At 39.4% G+C, this 26,565-nt stretch overlaps 2 protein-coding genes across 5 annotated transcripts in view; one reads left to right on the forward strand and one right to left on the reverse strand.

Moving 5' to 3' along the window:
• LOC115223454 (geranylgeranyl pyrophosphate synthase) overlaps positions 1-19,334 on the forward strand; it is a 75,371-nt gene extending 56,037 nt beyond the window's left edge. For all 4 annotated transcript variants that reach the window (XM_029794034.2, XM_036512549.1, XM_029794032.2 and 1 more), the window contains exons 5-13: positions 4,434-4,519; positions 5,715-5,761; positions 7,433-7,549; positions 10,949-11,050; positions 13,335-13,395; positions 15,803-15,881; positions 16,701-16,803; positions 18,060-18,174; positions 19,089-19,334. In XM_029794034.2, coding sequence (XP_029649894.1) covers positions 4,434-4,519; positions 5,715-5,761; positions 7,433-7,549; positions 10,949-11,050; positions 13,335-13,395; positions 15,803-15,881; positions 16,701-16,803; positions 18,060-18,174; positions 19,089-19,170 — 792 coding nt within the window. In that variant the 3' untranslated portion in view covers positions 19,171-19,334. The remainder of the gene's footprint in view (positions 1-4,433; positions 4,520-5,714; positions 5,762-7,432; positions 7,550-10,948; positions 11,051-13,334; positions 13,396-15,802; positions 15,882-16,700; positions 16,804-18,059; positions 18,175-19,088) is intronic.
• Positions 19,335-23,948: 4,614 nt separating this feature from the next.
• The window catches only part of LOC115223688 (adenine DNA glycosylase-like), a 31,901-nt gene continuing 29,284 nt past the window's right edge, over positions 23,949-26,565 (reverse strand). Inside the window, exons 15-16 of the mRNA XM_036512548.1 lie at positions 25,638-25,679; positions 23,949-24,193 (exon numbers count right to left, since the gene is read on the reverse strand). Of these exons, the coding sequence (XP_036368441.1) occupies positions 24,077-24,193; positions 25,638-25,679 (159 nt within the window). The 3' untranslated portion in view covers positions 23,949-24,076. The remainder of the gene's footprint in view (positions 24,194-25,637; positions 25,680-26,565) is intronic.

Consider the following 26,565-nt stretch of genomic DNA (forward strand, 5'->3'; position numbering starts at 1 on the left):
CGTACGTACACTTTGTTCTCTTATATATATATATATATATATACATACAATGGGCTTCTTTCAGTTTCCGTCTACCAAATCCACTCACAAGGCTTTGGTTGGGCCGAAGCTATAGTGGAAGACACTTGCCCAAGGTGCCATGTAGTGGGACTGAACCTGGAACCATGTGGTTGGGTAGCAAGCTTCTTACCACACAGACAATCCTGCACCTTTATTTAAAGAAATAATTTAACGTGGATTTGTCTGTTGATTGCTTTATGGCCCATAGGCATATGAAATCTGGATAAACTTTCGGTATATCTTCACTCACTTCTTTGATGCTGAAATGAGAGAGTCATTACACATTCCACATCTTGGTATTTTTTACTCTGAACCTAATTTTTAATTTTTGATTCACCAGAAGTAAACATTTTTTTTTCATGATGTAACTGAATTATTCATCAATAAGAATTGTGCCTGAAACAGTTGTAGTGAAACTTAACCCATTTGTGTTTCTTTTCCACTTATATATGTATATACATATACACATATGTATTGTCCGTATATATATGTGTGTGTGCGTGCGCATGCGCTTGAACACAGAAGTAGAAAAGAAAATGTTGATATGCAAATGAGAGTGATTTTGAGTTGATACAGATTGTATTTTAGGTCAAGTGACTTGAAGATGTGTATATGCGTGTGAGTATATATGTGTGTGTGTGTGTGTGTGTGTGTATGTGAGTGTGTGCATGTGTGCACACGTGCTCCCTCTCGCTTTCTCGCATACACGCACACATACAAAAGCTTCTTTCAGTCTCTGTCTTCTAAATCAGCAAAGCTTTGGCCAGTCTGAGATTAAAGCAGAAACCACTTGTCCAGGGTTCCTTGCAGTGAGACTGAATCCGAAACCATATTTGTTGGGACAATATGGTTTCGGGTTACAATGTAGCCGCTCCTACACCAAGTCTCTGACATATTCTTTTTATATGATGGCGGTATATATAGCGTGATTTAAGTGAGATTTGGTTGGTAATTTTTAGCATGTCGAGCAATCATATTGAACCAGCCAACCTTATTTAGCAAAATTTCAGTGAATAGAAAAACTAGGCCAACTCTTCCTATGAGATATTTCATTGAAATACCAGAAAAGGTTAAGCTTATAAAAGTGGGTGGGGCTTTTTTCTATTTCACCCTTTGCACAAAAGGCTTTCAACGAAACACTAACACCTTGAATAAGGCACTCCACTCATTACTGTTACAATTATATATATTTTCTGTTTTATTAGTGTTAATTTTTTTCATGTGTGTATACACATACACACATAAATGCATCTCAAGTATATTTATGTAATTATTGCAAATAGCTAACTCCATCCACCAGAGTATTAAAGTAACAGTAGATCACCCTAACTACAGACTACCAATTTTCACACACATGTTTGCGTGATCGTTGCCAGAGCAGCTAACTGGCTTCCATGCTGGTGGCACGTAAAAAGCACCATTCGAACGTGATCGTTACCAGTGTCGCCCTTCTGGCACGTGTGCCGGTGGCATGTGAAAAGTACACTCGAGTGAGGTCATTGCTAGTGCCGCTGGACTGGCTCCTGTGTAAGTGGCACGTAAAAAAACACCTTTTGAGCATGGCCGTTGCCAGTACCGCCTGACTGGCCCTCGTGCTGGTGGCATGTAAAAGCACCCACTACACTCTCAGAGTGGTTGGCGTTAGGAAGGGCATCCAGCTGTAGAAACTCTGCCAGATAAAGATTGGAGTCTGGTGCAGCTATCTGGTTCGCCAGACCTCAGTCAAATTATCCAACCCATGCTAGCATGGAAAGCGGACATTAAACAACGATGATGATGATGATTGTATAGTATGTAATGTTTTTTTTTGCCCATTCTGTTTGCTAACCAATTAAATGTTGAGCCCATCTTATTCTATCACACTGTGTATGATTAATATAGAAAAGTGTGTGTGTGTGTTGTTTTCTCTGCTGATGAGTTAGCAGAATTTCTAGCAAGTCAGAAGTTGAGCTCAGCACATAAAGTGCTGGAAGAAATACTGTTAAATATTTAGAGCAGTGGTTTTCAAGCAGGTTTCATATAAGATTTTATTGTTAAAATTTACAAGCAATAAACATGTCATATTTCAACAATACACAAAATAATAAATAAATAAATGCGCCCTTTTAAAGCCTAGCCAGGCTCATGGGCCTGGTTTCCCGGTTTCAATGGCGTATGTGTTCCCCAGCTGGACGGGACGCCAGTCCATCGCAGCTTTACTCATTTTTGCCAGCTGAGTGGACTGGAGCAACGTGAAATGAAGTGTTTTGCTCAAGAACGCAACGCGTCGCCCGGTCCAGGAATTGAAACCACAATCTTACGATCATGATGCTGACACCCTAACCACTAAGCCACGTCCCTCCAATACACAAAATACTTAAACCTTTTTTTAATAGAATTCCTGATAAATTTAATCATAAAAATATAATAGGGTGTTTTTAGACTATGAACAGCTATGAGGCTCCCTTTCCTCTGATTGAAAGAGGAATGAAAGGGTCCATAGGCAAAAAATGGTTGAGAATCACCATCCATCCCCTGTAATAATGGTTTCAAAGTTTGGAACAAGGTTAGCAGTTTTAGAGGATTTAGTCTGACACTTGAAATTTTGCTAGGTCACTGCTTTAATAATAATAATAATAATGATGATGATGATGATTGTGATGGTGATGGTGGTGGTGGTGGTGGTGGTGGTGGTGGTGGTGGTGGTGGTGGCGGCGGCGGTGATGATGATTGCTTCTAATTTTGACACAGCAACAGCAATTTTTTGAAGAGAGGAAAAAAGGAGTGTTAGTAGATTAAATCAGACCTGCTACTTAACTAATACTTCATTTGATCAATCATGGCGGGATTGATAATAGTGAAGTTGATTTCAGTGCAATTTAAATACTGAATGTAAAGAGCTAGAACAAAAGACCACCTGGCATTTAGTCCCATACTCCACTGGTTCTGCCACTCCTCACCTTACAATAAATAATAACAGCAACAACAATAATAAAAGAAAGCAACCATACTCTGGGATATGCCAATACACATAGATAGAGAAATTAAGGCCAATAGGCCAGATATAGTTATCAGAGATCACCAAGAAAAGGAATGCTTTCTAATCAATGTGACAATACCAACAGAGGACAATGTTTCTATAAAGGAAACGGAAAAACTTTCAAAATACAAAGACCTGGAAATAGAGGTAACTCGAATGTGGGGCCTAAAAACAGAAACAATTCCTATTATACTAGGTGCTTGGGTCATCATCACCATCATCATCGTTTAACGTCTGCTTTCCATGCTAGCATGGGTTGGACGATTTTGACTGAGGGCTGGCGAACCAGATGGCTGCACCAGGCTCCAATGTGATCTGGCAGAGTTTCTACAGCTGGATGCCCTTCCTAACGCCAACCACTCGGAGAGTGTAGCGGGTGCTTTTTATGTGCCACTGGCACGGGGGGGGGGGCTAGTCAGGCGGTACTGGCAATGACAACACTGGATTTGATGTGATCGACTTACCTCTTCTTCGAAAATTGCCGGCCTTGTGCCAAAATTTGAAATCTTTATAAACTGTCAATGTATTAGACAAAGCGCTTAATGAAATTTCTTCCATCTGTTTATGTTCTGGGCTCAAATCTGCCAAGTTTGATTTAAACCATTCCTCCTCTTAGGTTCAATAAGTACCAGTTGAACACTTTGGTGGGGGTGGGGGTTAATGTAATTGATTAGCCCCCATCACCTTAAAATTTCAGGCTTTGTGCCTATTGTAGAAAGGGTCACTACCATCTTACATAATAATGATTTCAAATTTTGGGACAAGGCCAGCAAATTCAGGAGAGGGGGGTGGGGGTTAGTCAATACACAATTGGTACTCGACCCCCAATACACAACTGGTACTTATTTAGTCAACCCCAGAAGGATGATAGGCAAAGTGGACCTCAGTGGAATTTGAACTCAGAACCTACAGACAGACAAAATGCCACTAAGCATCTAAGCTCAGCATGTTAACGATTCTACTAGCTTGCCACCTTGCCATCCTCTGTAATTATGGAACTAATTGCTAGCAGTCTTCATTGATCATTATGTTTCGAGACTGACCATTATAAGACTGACCATTTCAAGACTGACCATTATGAGACTGACCATTTCAAGACTGACCATTATGTTTCGAGACTGACCATTATAAGACTGACCATTTCAAGACTGACCATTATGAGACTGACCATTTCAAGACTGACCATTATGTTTCGAGACTGACCATTATAAGACTGACCATTTCAAGACTGACCATTATGAGACTGACCATTTCAAGACTGACCATTATGTTTCGAGACTGACCATTATGAGACTGACCATTTCAAGACTGACCATTATGTTTCGAGACTGACCATTTCCTTTTCTCGTTGCAGGCTTTCAATCACTGGCTCAACATTCCTGACACCTTATTACACAACATTTCAGAGATTACACAGATGTTACACAATGCAAGTTTGTTGTGAGTAACTAATTTATCTACTTTTAACATTTGTCGGTGTCATGATCATGTCACTTGTGTTGATTAATCAGCTTTCATTTGTATTTTTATTATCTTTAACTTGTTTCAGTCACTGGATTGTGGTCATGCTGGTGGTGGTGGTGGTGGTGGTAGGTACCTTAAAGGGTTTAGATCAGTGGTTCTCAATGACAATGACAAGTCACTTAACCTCTTGGGGGTCGTTGTGGCACTGCAGCCATGTAGCGTATCCAGGCCAAGAAAGCCTGGTGAAGCCCATCTTTCTCCTGACCAAGCTCATTTCTACAGCTGAGTGGACTGGAAGAACATGAAATGAAGTGTTTTGTTCAAGAACACAGTGGGATGCCAGGTGTATGGATTGAAACCACAATCTTACGGTTGTGAATCCAACACTCTAACCACTAAGCTATGTGCCTCCACTAGTGGTACTCATTTCTACAGCTGAGTGGACTGGAGCAACATGAAATGAAGTGTTTTGCTCAAGAACTCAACACATTGCCTGGTCCAGGAATTGAAATCTCAATCTTACAATCGTGAGTCCAACACCCTAACCACTAAGCCATGCACCTCCACCAGTGGTTCCCAACCAGGGTTCATACAAGACTTTTGTGGGTCCATGTAACAAAATAGTGAATTGGGGATCCACTACAGTATTTTAAGAGTCCCTGAAAGGATTTTGCTTTAGATGTATGTATTGGTCTGTATTGCAAGAAACAGCCAGGTTTTTTTTCCATAGTTCAACCTACACAAGTTAATGTTGTGAAAAACAAAATAGCCACTCCTCCGCCTATAACATTTTTCTGTAACATTTTTCTAAAATTTTTCTTGAATAAGCAGAAAGCAACATCAGATCCAGCATGGAAAATTACATCAATATACCAAATTTGAAAATTTTTGCTTAATTTTAAAATTTCAAAAAGTGTGAGCCAAACAGAAAAGATCCTCTGTTCACACATATTTACATAGTACCTAATTTGATAGCAATTTGGACAGCAGTTGTTGTGTTGACTAATCATGACTTTGGTAACCTGCCAAATCTGATATGTATGACCCTGTTTCTATTTTCTGCCTGAAACTGATATTCAAAATGTCTAACATCATTTATCATATTAATATCTTATCAGCTAATTAATAATCTTTTAATGAAACACCTGTTTTTTTTCCCTCTATTTTCCAGAATTGATGATATAGAAGATAATTCTAAATTAAGAAGAGGTATTCCAGGTAAACCAATAATAATAATAACACTATAACCTTTTCATCATCACCTCCTCCAATGCCTTCTCCCCTCTCAAAAGTTTTTATTTTTATGTCTTACAAGTACTTGGTGACCCTGTCAGTGCAGGTGCCACTTAAAAGCACCCAGGTCACACTATAAAGTGGTTGTTGTTCAGAAGGGCATCCAGCTGTAAAAACCTTGCCAAAGCTAACCTCGCCTGTGCTTGTGCCATGCAAAAGCACTACTCACCTCCCCTGTGCTTGTTATTTCTTTACTACCCACTAGGGGCTAAACATAGAGGGGACAAACAAGGACAGACAAAGGGATTAAGTCAACTACATTGACCCCAGTGCGTAACTGGTACTTAATTTATCGACCTCGAAAGGATGAAAGGCAAAGTTGACCTCGGCGGAATTTGAACTCAGAACGTAACGGCAGTCGAAATATCACTAAGCATTTCGCCTGGTGTGCTAACGTTTTTGATAGCTCACCGCCTCCCCTGTGCTTGTGCCATGTAAAATGCATTAAATCCACTCTGCTGAGTGGTTGATGTTCGGGAGGACATCCAGCTGTAAAAACCTTGCCGAAACAATCACAGAAGTCTGGTGCAGGCTTTGGCCCAGCTGGCTCTTGTGGTACTGTCCCACCCATGCCAGCATGGAAGATGGACGATGATGATGAAGATGAATAATCCTTTATACTATAGGAAGAAGACCTGAAATTTACAAGAGAGAGAGTCAATTACATTGAGCCTTGGGCTCAACTGATATGTGTTTTAACTTGGATGAAATGCTGCTCAGCATTTTGTCTGGCATGCTAATGGTTCTGCTTGCTCAACGCCTTAATAAATAATAAGGGTTTGAAATTTTGGCACAACGCTAGCAATTGTTGGTGGGAGGGGATGGAAGTCAATTACATCAACCCCAGTGCTCAACTGGTAATTATTTTATCAACCCCCAAAAAGATGAAAGGCAAAGTGACCCAAACAACATTTGAACTCAGAATGTTAAGATGAATGAAGTACTGCTAAGCATTTGCCTGGAGTACTTACAAGTCTACCAGTTCGCCACTTTAATAATAATAATAATAATAATAATAACAAGAGAACTCAGAGAGCACAAACCTCTGCCAAAGCAACACCAACGTCCTCTCAACGATTAGCCGGAGATGATTTTTAAAATGAGAATATCTGAAATAAACTCGACTGCTCTCACAAACGGGAATACTAAAAATGAACCCAACCACTCTCAAAAATTAAGTAAAAAAAACTGGAAAAATAATCAAGAATCCTTGTCCGGTACCGGATTGATCCCAAAATCTAATCAGTTCTTGCCAGTTACAAGGCCAATCATCCTGTGGTTCTTGAGATATCTCAGACAAACATGACTGAAAACAATACCTCCACCTTTGCTAAGGCAGAGGTAATAATCATTGTTTAATAATGTCCGATTTTCTTTTCATGAATTGAAATTCTATTTCTCTAATATTCTGTCACCTCACACTCTATCCATTCTGTGCACACAAGCCACTCACACTTTATACTCTTCTTTTCACCCACACTCTACTTTATTTTCTTACTCACACTCCACATTAGTATCCCTCACTCACACTCTCCTGTTCCCTCATTCACATTCTGCACTCATCTCTCTCTCACTCATTCTCTGTCTTCCTTACAGTCGCTCACAGTATGTTTGGTGTTCCAATCACACTCAATTCGGCGAATTATGTATATTTCTTGGGACTGAAGAAAGTTTTAGATCTCGGACATCCTGATGCAATAACAGTTTTCACAGGTAAGTGTGTTAGATTATACCAGCATCTCTGTTTGTGTAACATGTCTGTGTTATGTGCCTGTTTGTGTAATACCATAAATCCTATTCTTCATTTTAGAATATGTCCATCCATCCATCTATCTATCTGTCTGTCTGTCTCCTAGTCTGTCATAAGTGTGTGTATGTGTGTGAGTGTGTGTGTATGTGTGTTTATATATATATATATATATATATATATATATATATATATATATATAATATATATATATTATATATATATATATATTATATATATATATAAAGGGTTATATTTGATAAAAAATTTCACCTAGTAAATTATTATAATTATTATAATCCTTTATTATAATTATTATAATCCTTACCAAATATGGTCTTTTCCATACGATAAATCTACTAGGTGAAATTTATTAATTTTATTAAATTAATTATATTCCACCCTTTTTTGTATATATATATATATATATATATATATATATATATATATATATATAAATATAAAGGCAGTGCTCCAGCATGGCCACAGTCAATGACTGAAACAAATAAAAGAGTACATTTTCCACATGCCAGGCATGTGAAAAAAGCATTCGAGTGAGGTCATTGCCAGTGCCACTGGACTGGCTCCTGTGCAGGTGGCACGTAAAAAACACCATTTGAGCGTGGCCGTTGCCAGTACTGCCTGACTGGCCCTCATGCCGGTGGCATGTAAAAAGCACCTGCTACATTCTCGGAATGGTTGGCGTTAGGAAGGGCATCCAACTGTAGAAACTTTACTAGATCAGATTGGAGCCTGGTACAGCCATCTGGTTCGCCAGACCTCAGTCAAATCGTCCAACCCATGCTAGCATGGGAGGCGGACGTTAAACGATGATGTGTGTGTGTGTGTGTGTGTGTATATATATATATGGAAAAGAAAGTTATTTTATTCCAAATGGGTAGAAATATAGGAAAAATACAAGTTGAAAATGCATTGAGAATAGTTAAAATATTTTTTATTAAAATATTTGAAGCTTTAATTGGTTTCACAGTTTACACTGATTTTCAAAATGTTCAAATAGAAAGACGTGGCACCCACTACACTCATTGAGTCTTGAAAAAAACACTCACACACACAAATCTTGTTAAATGCAACTACTCAGGGTTTCCTGGTTGAAATAAAAATTTATTTCACCAAAGCTGTTTATCTGTTGTCTCTTGAGCAGATCACATTTAAACAACCATCTTTTGAATGTTTGGTGCTGTGATAAGAGATGTTCCATGACACTTTCAGCATTAATTTACAAACTTAAAGATGATTAGACCAGTTTCGGTATCAAATGGAAAAATCCTCTTCAAAACCAGATCCTATATTAACGGGCCCAAAAAATGTTCAGTATATTTTCATCATCATCAACATCATCATCATCATCGTTTAGCGTCCACTTTCCATGCTGGCATGGGTTGGACGGTTCAACTGGGGTCTGGGAAGCCAGAAGGCTGCACCAGGCCCAGTCTGATCTGGCAATGTTTCTACGGCTGGATGCCCTTCCTAATGCCAACCACTCAATGAGTGTAGTGGGTGCTTTTTACGTGCCAGACGAGGCTGGCAAACGGCCACGATCGGATGGTGGGCGAGGCTGGCAATGGCCACGATCGGATGATAAAACTATATCTCTTAAAAAGCTTGACAACTTTCGATGAATGTCAGTATATTTGCATTTGAAGAAATACATCTTGTTGGAATTTAAAAGTAGGCCTCTGGACTCTTAAACACCATTAGCATCTTGTTCATGTTTGCTTAAGATTGAATTATTGTAACGTTGGTTATCTCCCTTGAGTTTTTCTTGTTTTCTTCTTTACCAGCATCTGTTGTTTAATTGTTACCTGCTCAAAAGACAGTTGAGAAACAGTCTTGTTCTCAGCTGGATAAATGGTGAAGTGAATTTTTATTTTGACCAGGAAACCCTAGGTAGCTGTATTTAACAAGAATTGTGTAGTTTTTATTATAACATTATGTGTGTGTGTGTTAAGAAGCTTGCTTCCCATCCACATGGTTCCAGCTTCAGTTCCACTGCATGGCATAGCCTCAGGCCAACCAAAGCCATGTGAGTGGATTTGATAGACAGAAACTGAAAGAAGCCTGTCATATATATGTATATATATATACATCATCATCATCGTTTAATGTCCATTTTCCATACTAGCATGGGTTGGATGGTTCGACCGGGATCTGGGAAGCCAGGAGGCTGCACCAGGCTCCAGTCTGATCTGGCAGTGTTTCTACAGCTGGATGCCCTTCCTAATGCCAACCACTCCGTGAGTGTAGTAGGTGCTTTTTATGTGCCACCGGTACAGGGGCCTGAGGAGGCTGGCAACGGCCACGATCAGTTGGTGCTTTTTATGTTTTTGCATCTGTTTGTCCCCCCACCATCACTTGACAACCGATGCTGGTGTGCTTATGTTCCTGTAACTTACCAGTTTGGCAAAAGAGACTGATAGAATAAGTACTAGGCTTACAAAGAATAAGTCCTGTGTTCGATTTCTTCATCTTAAACCCTTTAAGGCAGTGCTCCAGCATGGCCACAGTCAACTGACTGAAACGTGTAAAAAAATATGTGTGCACTATGCAGTGATATGTATGTGTATCTATCTATGCAGCTGTCTGTCTTTATGTATGTATGTACGTATGTTATATACATATATATATACTCTTACTCTTTACTCTTTTACTTGTTTCAGTCATTTGACTGCGGCCATGCTAATGCACCGCCTTTAGTCGAGCAAATTGACCCCAGGACTTATTCTTTGTAAGCCCAGTACTTATTCTATCGGTCTCTTTTGCCGAACCGCTAAGTGACGGGGACGTAAACACACCAGCATCGGTTGTCAAGCAATGCTAGGGGGACAAACACAGACACACAAACATACACACACACATATATATATATATACATACATATATACGACGGGCTTCTTTCAGTTTCTGTCTACCAAATCCACTTACGAGGCATTGGTCGGCCAATATATATATATATATATATATATATTGGCCTGCTCGCTTAGCCAGCAGGGTGGCGTCATTCGAAGGCTAAAACAATGCGAATGCATTGTGACCAGTGATGTGTAACAACATCTGATGGTCTGGTCGGTCACGTGATCACGTGATATATATATATATATATATCATATTTCAACAGCAAACATTACTGAAATAAATACTATTGAAAATTGGAGCTATATATTTGTTAAAGATATATATTACACATATATGTGCACAAACACTTATATGAAATATGTACCAAGCACAGACGCATACATACACACACACACACACAGATATACACACATGCTTACAAGTACACAGATACACGATGCACACATGTGAAAGAAATATTCAAGTATAGATTTTATTCCGTTTCTCAGAACAAATGCTGGAGTTACATCGTGGCCAGGGAATGGATATTTATTGGCGTGATGCTGTCCACTGTCCAACCGAGGAAGAATACAAAGCTATGGTCATTCGCAGTAAGAGACATTTTCTTGTTTTTTTCTTGTTGCACTTTTTCTTATTTACTTTTCAGAAAACCAGAAAATCTGCCTCAACAGTTTTTGTCTGACCTTTTCAAACATGGAGAAGTGGTTGGAGGAGGAGAAGAAGAAGGAAAGTAGTAGTAGTAGTAGTAGTAGTAGTAGTAGTAGTAGTAGTAGTAGTAGTAGTAGTAGTAGTAGTAGTAGTAGTAGTAGCAGCAGCAGCAGCAGTAGTAGTGGTAGTGGTGGTGGTGGTAGTAGTAGTAGTAGTAGTAGTAGTAGTAGTAGTAGTAGTGATGGTGGTGGTGGTCCTAGTAGTAGTAGTAGTAGTAGTAGTGCTGGTGGTGGTAGTAGTAGTAGTAGTAGAAGTAGTGGTAGTAGTAGAAGTAGTAATTGTAGGAGTAGTAGTAGTAGCAGCAGCAGCAGGTTTCTAACCATGTAGTTCTGGGTTCAATACTGCTGTGTGGCATTTTGGACAAGTGTTGTTTACCAGAGTTTCAGGCCAACCAAAGCTTTGTGAGTGGGTTTGGTAAATGGAAACTGAAAGAAGCCCATCATATGTGTATGTATATGTGTGTGTGTGTGTTTATCCCCACCATTTGACAGCCAGTGTTTGTTTATTTATGTCCCTGTTTGCAAAAAGAGACCGATACAAGTCTCAGGCTTTTAAAAAAAAATGGATTGCAAATACTGAGACTGATTTGTTTGGCTAAACTGTTTTAGGTGGTGCTCCAGTATGGCAGCAGTTCAATGACTGAAACAAGTAAAAAAGAAAAATATTATTATTATAAGGGTGGCGAGCTGGCAGAATCGTTAGCATGCCGGGCGAAATGCTTAGCAGTATTTCGTCTGCCGCTATGTTCTGAGTTCAAATTCCGCTGAAGTCGACCTTTGCCTTTCATCCTTTCGGGGTCGATAAATTAGGTACCAGTTACGCACTGGGGTCGATGTAATCGACTTAATACCTATGTCTGTCCTTGTTTGTCCCCTCTGTGTTTAGCCCCTTGTGGGTAATAAAGAAATAGATATTTTGTCTGCCGCTATGTTCTGAGTTCAAATTCCACTGAAGTTGACCTTTGCCTTTCATCCTTTGGGGTCAACTAAATAAGTACCAGTTATGCACTGGGGCTGATGTAATCGACTGAAACCCTTTGTCTGTCCTTGTTTGTCCCCTCTATGTTTAGATCCCTGTGGGCAATAAAGAAATAAATTATTATTATTATTGTTTAATGGTCGGCCGTTCTTCCATGCTTGTATAAATTCGGCAAAATTTGTTGAGGCAGATTTTCTACGGCAGGATCTTCTTCCTGCCACCATCCCTTATTTGTTTCCAAGCAACGTAATATTTCCCTCCCAAGTCCTTTGAACACAAAACAGCACCAAAGCTGAACCCTTACTTTCACAGCAAATTGCAAACAAATGTCACCGTTTATGTGGCAGCAATGTTTACAACCATTGTGTGATATCACACACATATTCGTATACTGTATCTTCCTCACATTTTTCTCATCATCATCACTGCCAACCTTCCTTATTCATTTATTTTCACTACTCATAACTCACTTTCCTCACTCACTAACCAGCTTCTTTACTCATCTCTTGTCTTCTTCACTCATCATTCATCCTCCTCTCTTGTCACTCATCTTCCTCACTCAATACTCACTTTCCCCATTCATCCATCTTCCTCAGTCATAACTCATTTTCTCTTACCACTCACCATCTTCACTCATCGCTCACTCTCTCCACTTATCACTCAACTTCCTCACTCAACACTCACTTTCCCCATTCATCCATCTTCCTCAGTCATAACTCATTTTCTCTTACCACTCACCATCTTCACTCATCGCTCACTCTCTCCACTTATCACTCAACTTCCTCACTCAACACTCACTTTCCCCATTCATCCATCTTCCTCAGTCATAACTCATTTTCTCTTACCACTCACCATCTTCACTCATCGCTCACCCTCTCCACTTATCACTCGCCTTCCTTACTCATCTTTACACACAACTCACTCAGCACCTCCCTTCCTCACTCAACACTCACCTTCCCCACTTATCACTCATCTCTCAGCTTCCCCACTCGTCACTCATCTTCCCCACTCATCACTCACATTCCTCACTCATCACTCACCTTCCCCACCCATCACTCATCTTCTCCACTCATCACTCACCTTACCCACTCATCACTCACCTTCCCCACTCATCATTCATTATCCTCACTCACCGCAACTGTTCAACTTACCAATTCCTTTCATACTTATTGTGTTTTATTTCTGCAGAGACTGGAGGTTTGTTTGGCATGGCCATCCGCCTAATGCAGCTCTTCAGTTCCAACCAAAGGTGAGTCAGTCTCTTTTTATCTCTGACACAGATGCTGGAATGTCATTGGTTTCCCTTGTGTCTGTGTGTTCAAATCTCACTGTTGTCATCTTGACATTTAAGCTGGAATGATACACCTTAAAACATGATTGATTTTTATCGATTTTGTTTTGAAGTCTACAGTGGTGATGGTGGTGGTGGTGGCTTGGAGTAGTGGTAGCAGCTTGGAGTAGCAGTGGTGATAGCAGCTTGAGGTGATAATAGTGGTGGTAGTGATGGTGGGTGGTGGTGGTGGTGGTGGTGATGCTGTTGTTGTTGTTGTTGGTGGTGGTGGTGGTAGTGGTGGTGGTGGTGGGTGATGCTGTTGTTGGTGGTGGTAATGGTGGTGGTAGTAGTGGTGGTAATGGTGGTGGTAGTGGTGGTGTTGGTGTTGTTGTTGGTGATGGTGGTAATGGTGGTGGTAGAGGTGGTAATATGGGATAGTAGCTGCGCTGGTGGTGGTAGAATTGCAAGTAGGATCCTGTTGCGTTTTGTTGTTATTGTGGAGTTATTAGTCTAGGGTCAATCAGCTGAGATTGGCACATAGATTGTTGGATGTTGGTTGGAATCCTCTCAACAGTCTTTGTCTAACCCATACCCGCATAGAAAAGCAGATGTGAAAACTGTGACAACAGTGATTTCTTTTTTGAATGTTTTTTTTTTGCTGTGGATCTGAAATTTTAAAAAAAACTAAAAAAAATTTCATCATTACCACCACCACCACCACCACCACCACCACTACCTTCATCATCATTATATGTTTGTTCCTTCTTGAGCCATGCCTGGCCCATAAGGGCCAGTTTACCGGTTTCCTTGGCATATAGGTTCCCCACCTGGATGGGACGCCAGTCCATCGCAGGTGTGCTTGCAAGATGCAGAAGGAAAGAGTGAGAGAAAGTTGTGGCGAAAGAGTCAGCAGAAGTTCGCCATTACCTTCTGCTGGAGCCACGTGGAGCTTAGGTGTTTCGCTCATAAACACACACATTGCCCGGTCTGAGATTCGAACCCACGATCCCTCGACCACGAGTCCGCTGCCTTAACCACTGGGCCATGTGCCTCCACTTCATCATCATTGTCATCATTTAATGTCCATTTCCCATGCTGGCATGGGTTGGACAGTTTTGTCAAGGGCTGACAAGCTGAAGAGCTGCCTGGTCTTCATGTCTGTTTTGGCAAGGTTTCTATGGCTGGATGCCCTTTCTAACACCAAACCCTTTACAGAGGGTACTGGGTGCTTTTAAGGAGCACCAGCACAGGAGCTTTTATGTGGCACCAGCTCAAGTGGCACAATGTGGCACAAGCACCCACAAGCTCACAAATTTAGGTTTGCAAAAATATAAATCACGGCTGTCACAGTTTTCACAGCAAGGCCAAACAAAGACCTGTGAGTGGATTTGGTAGACAGAAACCGAAAGAAGCCTGTTTACATATGTATATATCTATGTGTTTGTCCCCATCACCACTTAACCACCAGTGTTGGTGTGTTTACATCCCCATAACTTTGAAGTTCAGCAAAAGAGAATGATAGAATAAGTACTAGGCTTTAAAAAATAAGTCCTGGGTTTGATTTGATTTGTTTGACTAAAACCCTTCAAGAAAGTACTCCAGCATGGCCACAGTCAAATGACTGGAACAAGTAAATCATCATCATCATCATCATCATCATCGTTTAACGTCCACTTTCCATGCTGGCATGGGTTGGTAGATTTGACTGAGGACTGGCGAACCAGATGGCTGCACCAGGCCCCAGTATGATCTGGCAGAGTTTCTACAGCTGGATGCCCTTCCTAACGCCAACCACTCCGAGAGTGTAGCAGGTGCTTTTACGTGCCACCAGTACGAGGGCCAGTCAGGCGGTACTGGCAACAGCCATGCTCAAATGGTGATTTTTATGTGCCACCTGCACAGGAGCCAGTCCAGCGGCACTGGCAACGATGGTAACGATCACATACATACATACAATGGACCTCTTTCCGTTTTCCTCTACCAAATCCACTCACCAGGCTTTGGTTGGCCTGGGGTTATAATAAAAGACACTTGTCCAAGGTACCATACAGTGGGACTGGATCACTCGGTCCGTAGCTTAGAAATACTGGGTTGGCGTCCAGCGGGAACAGCTTTGTTTCATGGAGGAGGAAAGATCTTCTTTAGTACTTGGTTGTACAATGGTTTCCAATGTGTGTAGTAGTGGCGCGCGCACACATTATTAGCCATTTGAAAAGACTATGGAATTTAAATTCCATTGTCTCGACCACGGTCAAACAATGATGATGATGATGGGACTGGATCCAAAACCACGTGATTTGGATGCAAGATTCTTAAACCTCACAACTACACCTGTTCCTATAAAAGCTTCTAAATATGTTTTATTTATTTGTTTTCCTTTCAGTGATTTCAAGAATTTGCTAGAATTATTGGGCTTATATTTCCAGATCAGAGATGATTACTGCAATATGAAAGATAAGTCTGTAAGTAGCCATGTCTTTGGAATTTGGATTCACCAGATTCTTAACTCCCCCCCCCCCCAAAAAAATGCTGATATTAACCTGTTCATTAGTTTACTGGCTCGTTTATGTTATTTCTTAAAATTTAATTTCTTCTGCTGTTTTATATTATATATTTTATATGCATATATATATATATATAAATGTTGAGGTACAATGGCCCAGTGGTTAGGGCAGCGGACTTGCGGTCGGAGGATCGCGGTTTCGATCCCCAGACTGGGTGTTGTATGTGTTTATTGAGCGAAAATACCTAAAGCTCCACGAGGCTCTGGCAGGAGGTGGTGGTGACCCCTGTTGTATTCTTTCGCCACGACTTCCTCTCACTCTTTCTTCCTGTTTCTTGAGTAATGCTGCGATGGACTGGCGTCCCGTCCAGCTGGGGAGAACACATACGCCACCTAAACCGGGAAACCGGGCCCATGAGCTTGGCTAGGCTTGAAAAGGGCGCATAAATAAAAAATATATATATAAAATATATATTATATATTTTATTTAATATTATATGTGTTTTGTTTCATTTAAAGATTTATTCTCTAAATATAGAAAATGTTGAAAAATTTAACCCTTTAGAATTTAAACCAGCAATATCCAGCTAAAATAGCCTGCCGGTTTTACGTTCAAACTGGCCGAATCCAGCCTCTCACACGTACCCTACACCTGGTACCTTAACTTTCTTCTTCTCTTGCAATGCCTTCATTATCTCCTCCTCCTCCACCACCACCACCACCACAGACCTAACTAGGAGATATCAATAATGGTTTTCTCTCTCTCTTTTTATTTCAGTATGAAAAAAGTAAAACTTATTGTGAAGATTTAAGTGAAGGCAAATTCTCTTTCCCTCTCATCCATGCCATACAAACCAATCCTGATGACAATCAAGTTTTAAGTATCCTTCTATTCACATGTTTTACTATTATTATTATTATTATTATCATTTTTATTATTCTTATAAAGATGGCGAGTTGGCAGAATTGTTTGCTCACGGGACAAAATGCTTATCGGCATTTCGTCTGTCAAATTCTGCCGAGGTCGACTTTGCCCTTCATTCTTTCAGGTTCGATAAATTAAGTACCAGTGAAACACTGGGGTCGATGCAATTAACTAGTCACCCTCCCCTCAAATTTCAGACCTTGTGCTTATAGTAGAAAGGATTATTATTGTTATTATTAAGGCAGCAAGTTGTTAGCACACCAGACAAAATGCACAACAGTATTTCAGTCAAGAGATATTATTGACTTCCCCGCTTCATATATATTTGAAACCAATATATGTGTGTGTGTGTGAAGATATATGCGTTTCAGTGTGTGTATACATATACTGTTAATCCCTACATATTTTTTTCTCCCTCCATTTTTTTCTGTTCTCTCTCCATCTTTTTCCCTCTCAATTCTTTCTATTGAAGAGCATGGGCTTGAAACATCGACGACTTTTCCATTCTTCCTGAGTGTCTGTTCTCTCTCCAACTTTTTCCCTCTCAATCCTTTCTGTCAAAGAGCATGGGCTCAAAACATCAATGACTTTTCCATTCTTCCTGAGTGCCAGACTAATACACCTGCTTGTTGTTCCCTCACCTGTCTTTGTCATTTGTTTTCTGTAAATTTGAACTATATGTGTGTATGTGTATACATTCTGTCTCACTCTCTTTCTTTCACACCCAAATCAATATTGTTAACGTCTCTTGGTGATTCAGGGTGAAATACAAAGTTGTAGCTGCTGTTATAATAATGAAATTATTGTATACAGTGCTCAGGTGCACCACAACTTGTCAGAAAGTGCTTATAAAGTATATGCAGTAATGTACAAATGTCTGGAAAGCGAACAATGTATGAGTCAGATACATGCTTGTGTGTGTATGGAGGGGAGGAAATCAGGTGTAGTGTTGGCGAATCTCAGGAAGCATGGAAGTTTTGAAGGATGCAGTGCTCCGACAACTAACAACTGATGCCGGCAGTCTGTTCCATGCTTCAGCAACTCTCAGCGTGAAAAAATGTTTCCTGAAGTCATGGGAGCTGTGCTGTTTTCTGACTTTGTAAATATGTCCACGGGTGTTAGACGGGTGGAGTCTGTTGTTGTTATAGTTTTTATTTTTCTTTCTCTTCCACTCACTGCTGTCATTGATCTTAACTCCCGCCCCCCTCACAGACATCATCCGACAGAGAACGGATGACTTGGATCTCAAGAAATACTGTGTCGACCTACTTGAACAGCGTGGCACCTTTGATTATGTCAAGACTGTTTTAGTTGACTATGAAGAGAAGTAAGTGATACTTTTATTGTTTTTGGTGTTGTTGTTTAGCCATGGGTTAGCTGTGGTCAAGCTGACCTATGTGTAACTCTTTTGATACCAACTTGTCTGAGACTCCCCCTTTCTGTTTTAAACTAATCTAAATCAAGATCTTCCCACGAAATGTGTTAATTTATGTTCCAGACCTTAGATAAATGAAGTACCGTAAATCCTTGAATATAGTCCGCCCTTGAGTATAATATGCAGGGAATTTTTAGGGGGCTGTATCTCTGAAAAACCTAAACCTTGTGTATAATACGCACCCCTTCTCTAACTTGAGTCAAGGAGCTCTATATAACGTCCTTGGTTTGTAAAACTGTATACGGTAACGTCCTTTATTATTATTGTATATATAACACAATGCAAATGTGTAGCTTTTTTGTGCATTTTGTTTGCAGAAAATAAAGAAATAACAGTAATAACGTTTAATAAATGTTGCTTACTGCAAGTTATGGATGATTCTTTTATAACTTCATTGCTTAAAGTATTTTTGCGCCCGACATCACAAAATGCGTCTGAATAAACATTGCCGGACAGCAAAGAGAGACTCGGACCGTGCTTAGAAAATAATTTTCATTTTTAACCTTGTATATAGTACGCACTGGGCATTTTGACCTGTAAATTTTAGGAAAAAAATGTGGACTATATTCGAGGATTTACGGTAATCCCTCAACTGATAGCTTTGAGATTTTGATGACGTGATTGTTTATTTTTAGAAAGAAATTATAGGGTAGATGACAGAGGCCAGATCTGGCCAGTTTGAAGATTAAATGGGTAGAATATTTTGGCCGGATATGGTCAGTTTGAATGCCATATCCAGATTTTAAAAATCTGCAGAATGGAATTGCTACAATATATGGTTTCACCATATTTTTTCTATTTTCCAGAATCTTCAAAGAAATTGAATCATTTGGTGGAAATTCAAACCTTGTTGCTCTCCTTAACGACTTCAAGATCGATCAGCGATGATAATTAAAGCACCATTAAAAAAAAAAATCAAGAGACATTTTCCAGTATGTGAAGAAATCCTCAGAAATACACATTTACTGACACAAAATAAAAATTAAAGAAAAAAAAAATTTTTTTTTTAAAGCACTAATTCTTTATTTAAATATAAAAAAAAGAGAAAAAAAGAAAACAGCACTTTTGGATTTAAGTTGACAGGAAATCTCAGAAAAAAAGCACAAGTTTGATTGTTTTATTAAAATTATTATTATTATCATTGTTATCATTATTATTATTATTATTATTATCATCATCATTATCATTGTTATTATTATTATTAAGGTGCCGAGCTGCCAGAATCATTAGTATGCTGGGCAAAATGCTTAGTAACATTTCATGTCTATATGCTCTGAGCTGAAATTCTGCCAAGGTTGACTTTGCCTTTTAACCCTTCGGGGCCGATTAAACAAGTACCAGTCAAGCACTGGGGTCAATATAATCAACTTGCCCCCCCTCCCGCCTTTCCCCAAATTTCAGACCTTATGCTTCTAATAGAAAGGATTATTGTTATTATGGGATGCATGACCTAGTAGCTAGGTTGTTGCACTCTTGATGGTGAGATTGTGGTTTCAATTCCTAGACCAGGTATTATTATTATTATTAAGGTGCCGAGCAGGCAGAATCATTAGCCTGTCAGGCAAAATGCTTCGTGTATTTCGTCTGCCGCTACGTTCTGAGTTCAAATTCTGCCGAGGTCGACTTTGCTTTTCATCCTTTCGGGGTCGATTAAAGTACCTGTTATGCACTGGGTTCGATATAATCGACTTAATCCGTTTGTCTGTCTTCTCTGTATTTAGCCCCTTGTGGGTAGCAAAGAAATAGGTATTTTGTCCATTTTAACATTCTGAGCTCAAATTCTGCCAAGGTTGACTTTTTGGCCGTAGTGCCACCAAAATAAAGAAAGTAAGGTTGACTTTGCTTTTCATCCTTTCAAGATTGATAAAATAAATACCAGTCAAGCACTGGGATCAATGTAATTGACTCATCCTCGCCCCCCAAAATTGCTGGCTTTGTGCCAACATTTGAAATCGTAATCATCATCATTATCATTATTATTAAGGCAGTGAGCTGGCAGAAATGCTTAGTGGCATTTTGCCTGTCTTCGTGTTCTGAGTTCAAATTCCACTGAGGTCAACTTTGCCTTTCAGAATCGATAAATAAAGTACCAGTGAAACACTAGGGTAAATGTAATCGACGAGTCCCCTCCCCTCAAATTTCAGGCCTTGTGCCTTTAGAAGAAAGATTATTATTGTCAGTCTTTTAAAAAAATTTTTAAAACTGTGAACCAAGCCATCTCTTTTTATTTCTTTATTGCCCACAAGGGCTAAACATAGAGGGGACAAACAAAGATAGACAAAGGGATTAAGTCGATTACATCGACCCCAGTGTGTAACAGGTACTTAATTTATCGACCCCGAAAGGATGAAAGGCAAAGTCGATCTCAGAACATAACGGCAGATGAACTACCGATAAGCATTTCGCCCAGCATGCTAACGTTTCTGCCAGCTCGCTGCCTTCTGCTATATGGTTTAACTCCTAAAATTGGTAGTACTGCCCCCTTGGGGGTGGTGGTGGAAAGATTCAGTGTGTATTGGGGGGGGGGGTTATTGAAGAAAAGTGGGGGCAAGCAGGTAATGGATGTAAAATAAAAAAAAATAATAAGTTTATTACGTTAAGTTTTATTTGAGAAACACAGTTTTGAACTTGCTGCAGAAAGTGGCCTACGTTTGTAGTGGTGGGTTTATGTTTTTTGGGAGGCACTAGGAATGTGTCCCAGGCATCAAGCACACGGTGGCTTGAAAATGTTTGAGAACCACTAGTTTAACTTATTAACAGAAATATTGGCAAATTCTAAGGCGGCAAGCTGGCAAAAACGTTAGCACGCCAGGCAAAATGCTTAGCGGTATTTCGTCTGCCATTACGTTCTGAGTTCAAATTCCGCCGAGGTCGACTTTGCCTTTCATCCTTTTGGGGTCGATAAATTAAGTACCAGTTACGCACTGGGGTCAATGTAATCGACTTAATCCCTTTGTCCTTGTTTGTCCCCTCTATGTTTAACCCCTTGTGGGCAATAAAGAATTAAGAAATATTGGCAAATATCTTAGTATGCAAAATAAAAGAAAGACAAGGAAATGCAGAGTAGTCATGTTTGCATAAGAAAATCCTCATCTTAAAAATTCACTTTTCCATAGAATTTTTAGTGAGGCAGATTTTCTACTGCTGGGTACTCTTCCCGTCTCCAACACTCAACTGATTCCAAGCAAGGTAACATTTCCCCTCGATCAGAACAATATTTTTCACAGAATATTGGAAATAAATGACAGTTTGTATAACATGACATTCACTTACCGCTACCATGTAATTTCAAGACAAAGATATATAAACATATACACACACACACACACATCATCATTTAATGCCCACTTTCCATGCTGGCATGGGTTGGACGGTTTGACTGAGGACTGGCAAGCCAGGAGGCTGCACCAGGCTCCAATCTGATCTGGCAAGGTTTCTACAGCTGGGTTCCCTTCTTAATGCCAACCACTCCAAGAGTGAAGTGGGTGCTTTTTATGTGCCACTGGCACAGGGGCCAATCAGGCAGCACTGGTATCGACCACGCTCAAATGGTGCTTTTTACATGCCACCTGCACAGGAGCCAGTCAGATGGAACTGGCATCAACCACATATATATAAACATACACACATACATATATATATATATACACACACACATAATGGGCTTCTTTCAGTTTCTGTCTATAAAATCTATTCTCATAGCTTTGAAGCCCAGGACTATTATAGAAGGCATTTAATTAATCAAGGTGCCCCATAGTGAGACTGAACCCAAAATCAAGTGGCTGCAAAGCAATCTTAACCACACAGTCATGCCTACTAGATAAGTTTACAATTTCATCTAGTCCATTACTCTCTCTCTTTCTCTCCACACACACATCTGTGACAAAACAAACACATCCCAAGTTAAATGCTTTCATATATCGTTTTTACTTCATTAAAATATTTTCTTTCTTTTTCTTCCCACAATAAAATAACATAGTATAATTAATAAATCGTTAGTTGCTTTGCACTGATGAAATTCAAGCAAATCGAAACAGTAGCTGTGTACGAAAATGTTAAGGACTTTGTAGTTGAATGTGAAATAGAAACTAAAATTGATTTAAATAAAAATGCATAAAGATTATACAACATACTTCATTCCATTGACCTTTTAACATTCAAATTACTCTGTCAATTGCGGAACCTATTTATTCACAATGTTTTGAATTCTTGTAGCTTCAAGATTTTGATTGTAATTGTTTTACTTTTAGAATGGCATTGTAGGATAGGTGTGAGAGGCTGGATCTGGTCAGTTTGAACATGAAACAAGTTCAGATACAGCTGGTTTGAATACTAATGGGTTAAATTAAAATTTGTTTTCACTAATGGAAAAATAAATTCTGGCAAAACGATTCTGTCCATTGAGACAGAAATGGATGGCCAATGAACCAACACATCTCATGGCGTCTTTTGAAAGATTACGATCTGTTTGTCAAGAGGAGCTGCAGCTGTTCCCCAAAATCTAATTGTTTCTCTTATCACTTTGCCTGCCTTCAAAACTGATGGAAACCACCACCACTACCACTACCAAAACCAGCACATGATTAAATGTTTTGTTGAGCAAGACACTAGAAGGGGTAGGGGAAAAAAAAGCAGAAGCAAACAAACAACAAATATATAGCACTCACTACTTTGTTTCAGAAAATAATTTTAAAAATACATACGATTGTTTTGTTTTCAGTTCTAATTCTTTTCCCAAAATATAAGATAGTATTTAATTTTGAAATAAAATTGATATGTTTAAACAGGCGCAGGAGTGGCTGTGTGGTAAGTAGCTTGCTTACCAACCACATGGTTCCGGGTTCAGTCCCACTGCGTGGCACCTTGGGCAAGTGTCTTCTACTATAGCCTCGGGCCGACCAAAGCCTTGTGAGTGGATTTGGTAAACGGAAACTGAAAGAAGCCTGTCGTATATATGTATATATATATATATATATATATATGTGCGTGTGTATGTTTCTGTATGTGTGTTTGTCCCCCTAGCATTGCTTGACAAACGATGCTGGTGTGTCTACGTCCCCGTAACTTAGCGGTTCGGCAAAAGGGACCGATAGAATAAGTACAAAGAATAAGTCCCGGGGTCGATTTGATCGACTAAAGGCTGTGCTGCAGCATGGCCGCAGTCAAATGACTGAAACAAGTAAAAGAGTAAAAGAGACTTTTTTTCTTTTGTCTTGGTACATTTTTTTCACAAGCTGACAAATTTTTAAATTTCATTTATTGCTGTCTTTCTCTTCATGTTGCCTCATCTGGGATGCCACTAACACCGAGCTGTTAGGTGATGCCCATAAGAATCAGATACAGTTGTAATGTCTCGGTTGGAAGGAGTGGCTGTGTGGTAAGTAGCTTGCTTATGAACCACACGGTTCCGGGTTCAGTCCCATTGCATGGCACCTCGGGCAAGTGTCTTCTACTATAGCCTTGGGCCGACCAAAGCTTGTGAATGGATTTGGTAGCTGGAAACTGTGAGAAGCCTGGCACATACATATATCTGGGTGTGTGTCTTTGTGTCTGTGTTTGTCTGCCATCACAGCTTGACAACCAGTGTTGGTGTGTTTATGTTCCCGTAACTTAGCAGTTCAGCAAAAGAACTGATAGCATAAGCTTTAAAAAAATAAGTACTGGGGTCAATTCGTTTGACTAAAATCCTTCAAGGTGGTGCCCCAGCATGGCCGCAGTCTAATGACTGAAACAAGTAAAAGAATAAAAGATGCAAGATATATGTGTGTGTGTGTTTGTGAGTATGGGTTGATTTTTATTTAGTGGTAGGGGTCGAAGAAGATTTGAAGAAGGAATCCATTAGAGACCTTTGTCGTTTCGTCTGTCTTTCATCTCCAGCAATTTTGTGTTTTGTTGATGGTTTCTTGTGAGGCTGCAGCGAAGAAGAAATAGAAAGAAATAAAGAGAGAGAAAGAGAAAGAGGGATGTCAAGCACATGTCTGCTGATAATTAACTTCTTTTGATAACACCAACCGGCCTGAGGCCGACCCCCTGGTTCTATGATACAAACTTTCTGGTTTAAAGGGATCGAAATGGTAGTTTCTGTCTCAAATACAAGCTCACTAATGATAAAGGTATTTTATTTAATTTTTCATTATTTTCCAAATTAAGTGAAACAAATGCAGTGTATTTCTATAGAAATATGGTAACAAAAGGGTTAAATATTGTATGACTCTATGAGTCTGCATTTTGTGACTCACCTAAGACTGACACATGGTTCTATGTTACAAACTTTCTGTTTTAAACTCATCTAAATTTCATGTTAATTTAAGTTTAAAATTTATGATCAAAATTCCACATTATTTTCAAAATTAATCGAAATAAAGGAAATGCAGTATTTCAACGGAAATCTTTATATATAAAAGAGAGGTTGTGTACTGTCTGTCTCTACGATTTAGATTCCTAACTACTCCCACATTTTGCGGTGCAGTTTAACCAGAACCGGGTATCTTATAGTCGTGATTCATATCGAGCCCTTCTGGGTATTAGCGCGCGTCTACGATGAGTCTACGGTTTTAAAAAAATTTACCATCAATTTTTCCCATTTTTAATGCATTTTTGGCATATATAAGGGAAGTAACTCTCTAAAAATTTATTATTAAATCTCAGAACGTAAAAAGCTACAGTAACACCCCCCCCCCTTTGTGGTTAGCCATATTGAGATGGCTATTATACTTTACATCTTTAAAAATGCTTATATAGTTATTTCCCTTACAAACCCAAGCAACGCCGGGCGATACTGCTAGTATGATAATAAAAGGTAAGTGATCTAAATTAGAACCTTCCAGCAAAATTTCATGTTAAGTTTTGTTCCAAACACCAGCTTAATAATGACAGTTATTTTACACTATTTACATTTGACGGATATTTGTACTCATCTTGTTTGTTCCCTGTAGCTTAGTGGTTTGGAAAAAAGAGACCAATAGAATAAGTACTAGGCTTACAAAGAATAAGTCCTGGCACCAACTTGATCGACTAAAGGCAGTACACCAGCATGGCCTCAGTTAAATGATTGAAAACAATAAAAGAATATATATATACATACATACACATATTCATCCCTCTCTTGTGTATAGAAAGCTTGCTGAAAAGTTCCTGGCTTAGGGTAAAAGAAAATACCGGGGGATCAGTTAATTATGATTTTATCCAACATATTCTCTTCTCAGATTCATGCATTTATTGTAGCAGTCCTTCAGTTTCTCTAAGCCCTGTAAAAGAATTCGGAAGGTTGGGTCTCCAGCCTGGCCTTTCATGATATCCTTAAAGCCAGAAACTTTACAGCACCCCATCATATAAACTTTGGAAACAGTACTCACGGATGATGTTTTCTTTTGAGAATCTTCAAATCTTTTGAAAACCTTAAAAAAAAACAAAAATATAATTAAGAAAAATAGTAAAGAAAAGAAATATATTAAACAAAACCCCAGTGCCAATATATGGAGAAGATTACATGTGTGGTATGAAGTTTGCTTCCCAACCACATGGTTCCAGGTTCAGTCCTACTGCATGGCACCTTGGGCAAGTGTCTTCTACTGTAGTCCTGGATCAACCAAAGCCTTATGAGTGGATTTGGTAGACAGAAACTGAAAGAAACCTGTTATATATATACATTACGGGGATGTACTTGCATAGCAAGTGACCTGATCTGAGATCGTGTGCTGGAACGAAAACAATTGCACCGTGGAAAGTGTTTATAAGCCATTTAAGAAACACAAAAACTGTTAGATTCACTTCAGCATTTAAATTTAATTTATCAAAATATTTTCATCGCTTTGAGACCACGACCTGTTCACTGACAAAACTTTGTGCTGCATCATATATATATATATATATCACGTGACCGACCAGACCATCAGATGTTGTTACACATTGCTGGTCACAATGCGTTCGCATTGTTTTAGCCTTCAAATGACGCCACCCCGCTGGCTAAGCAAGCAGGCCAACAGAAGAAAGAGTGGGAGAAAGAGTGGTGAAAGAGTACAGCAGGGTTCACTACACCCTGCCGGAGCCTCGTGGAGCTTTTAGGTGTTTTCGCTCAGTAAACACTCACAACGCCCGGTCTGGGTATCGAAACCGCGATCCTGCGACCGCGAGTCTGCTGCCCTAACCACTAGGCCGTTGCACCTCCACATATTTATATATATATATATATATATATATATATATATTATATATATATATATATATATATATTATATATATATATATGTAGGTATGTGTGTGTGTGTGTGTGAGTTTCTTTAT

The sequence above is a fragment of the Octopus sinensis genome, linkage group LG23 (assembly GCF_006345805.1).
Source record: "Octopus sinensis linkage group LG23, ASM634580v1, whole genome shotgun sequence".
NCBI lineage: Eukaryota > Metazoa > Mollusca > Cephalopoda > Octopoda > Octopodidae > Octopus > Octopus sinensis.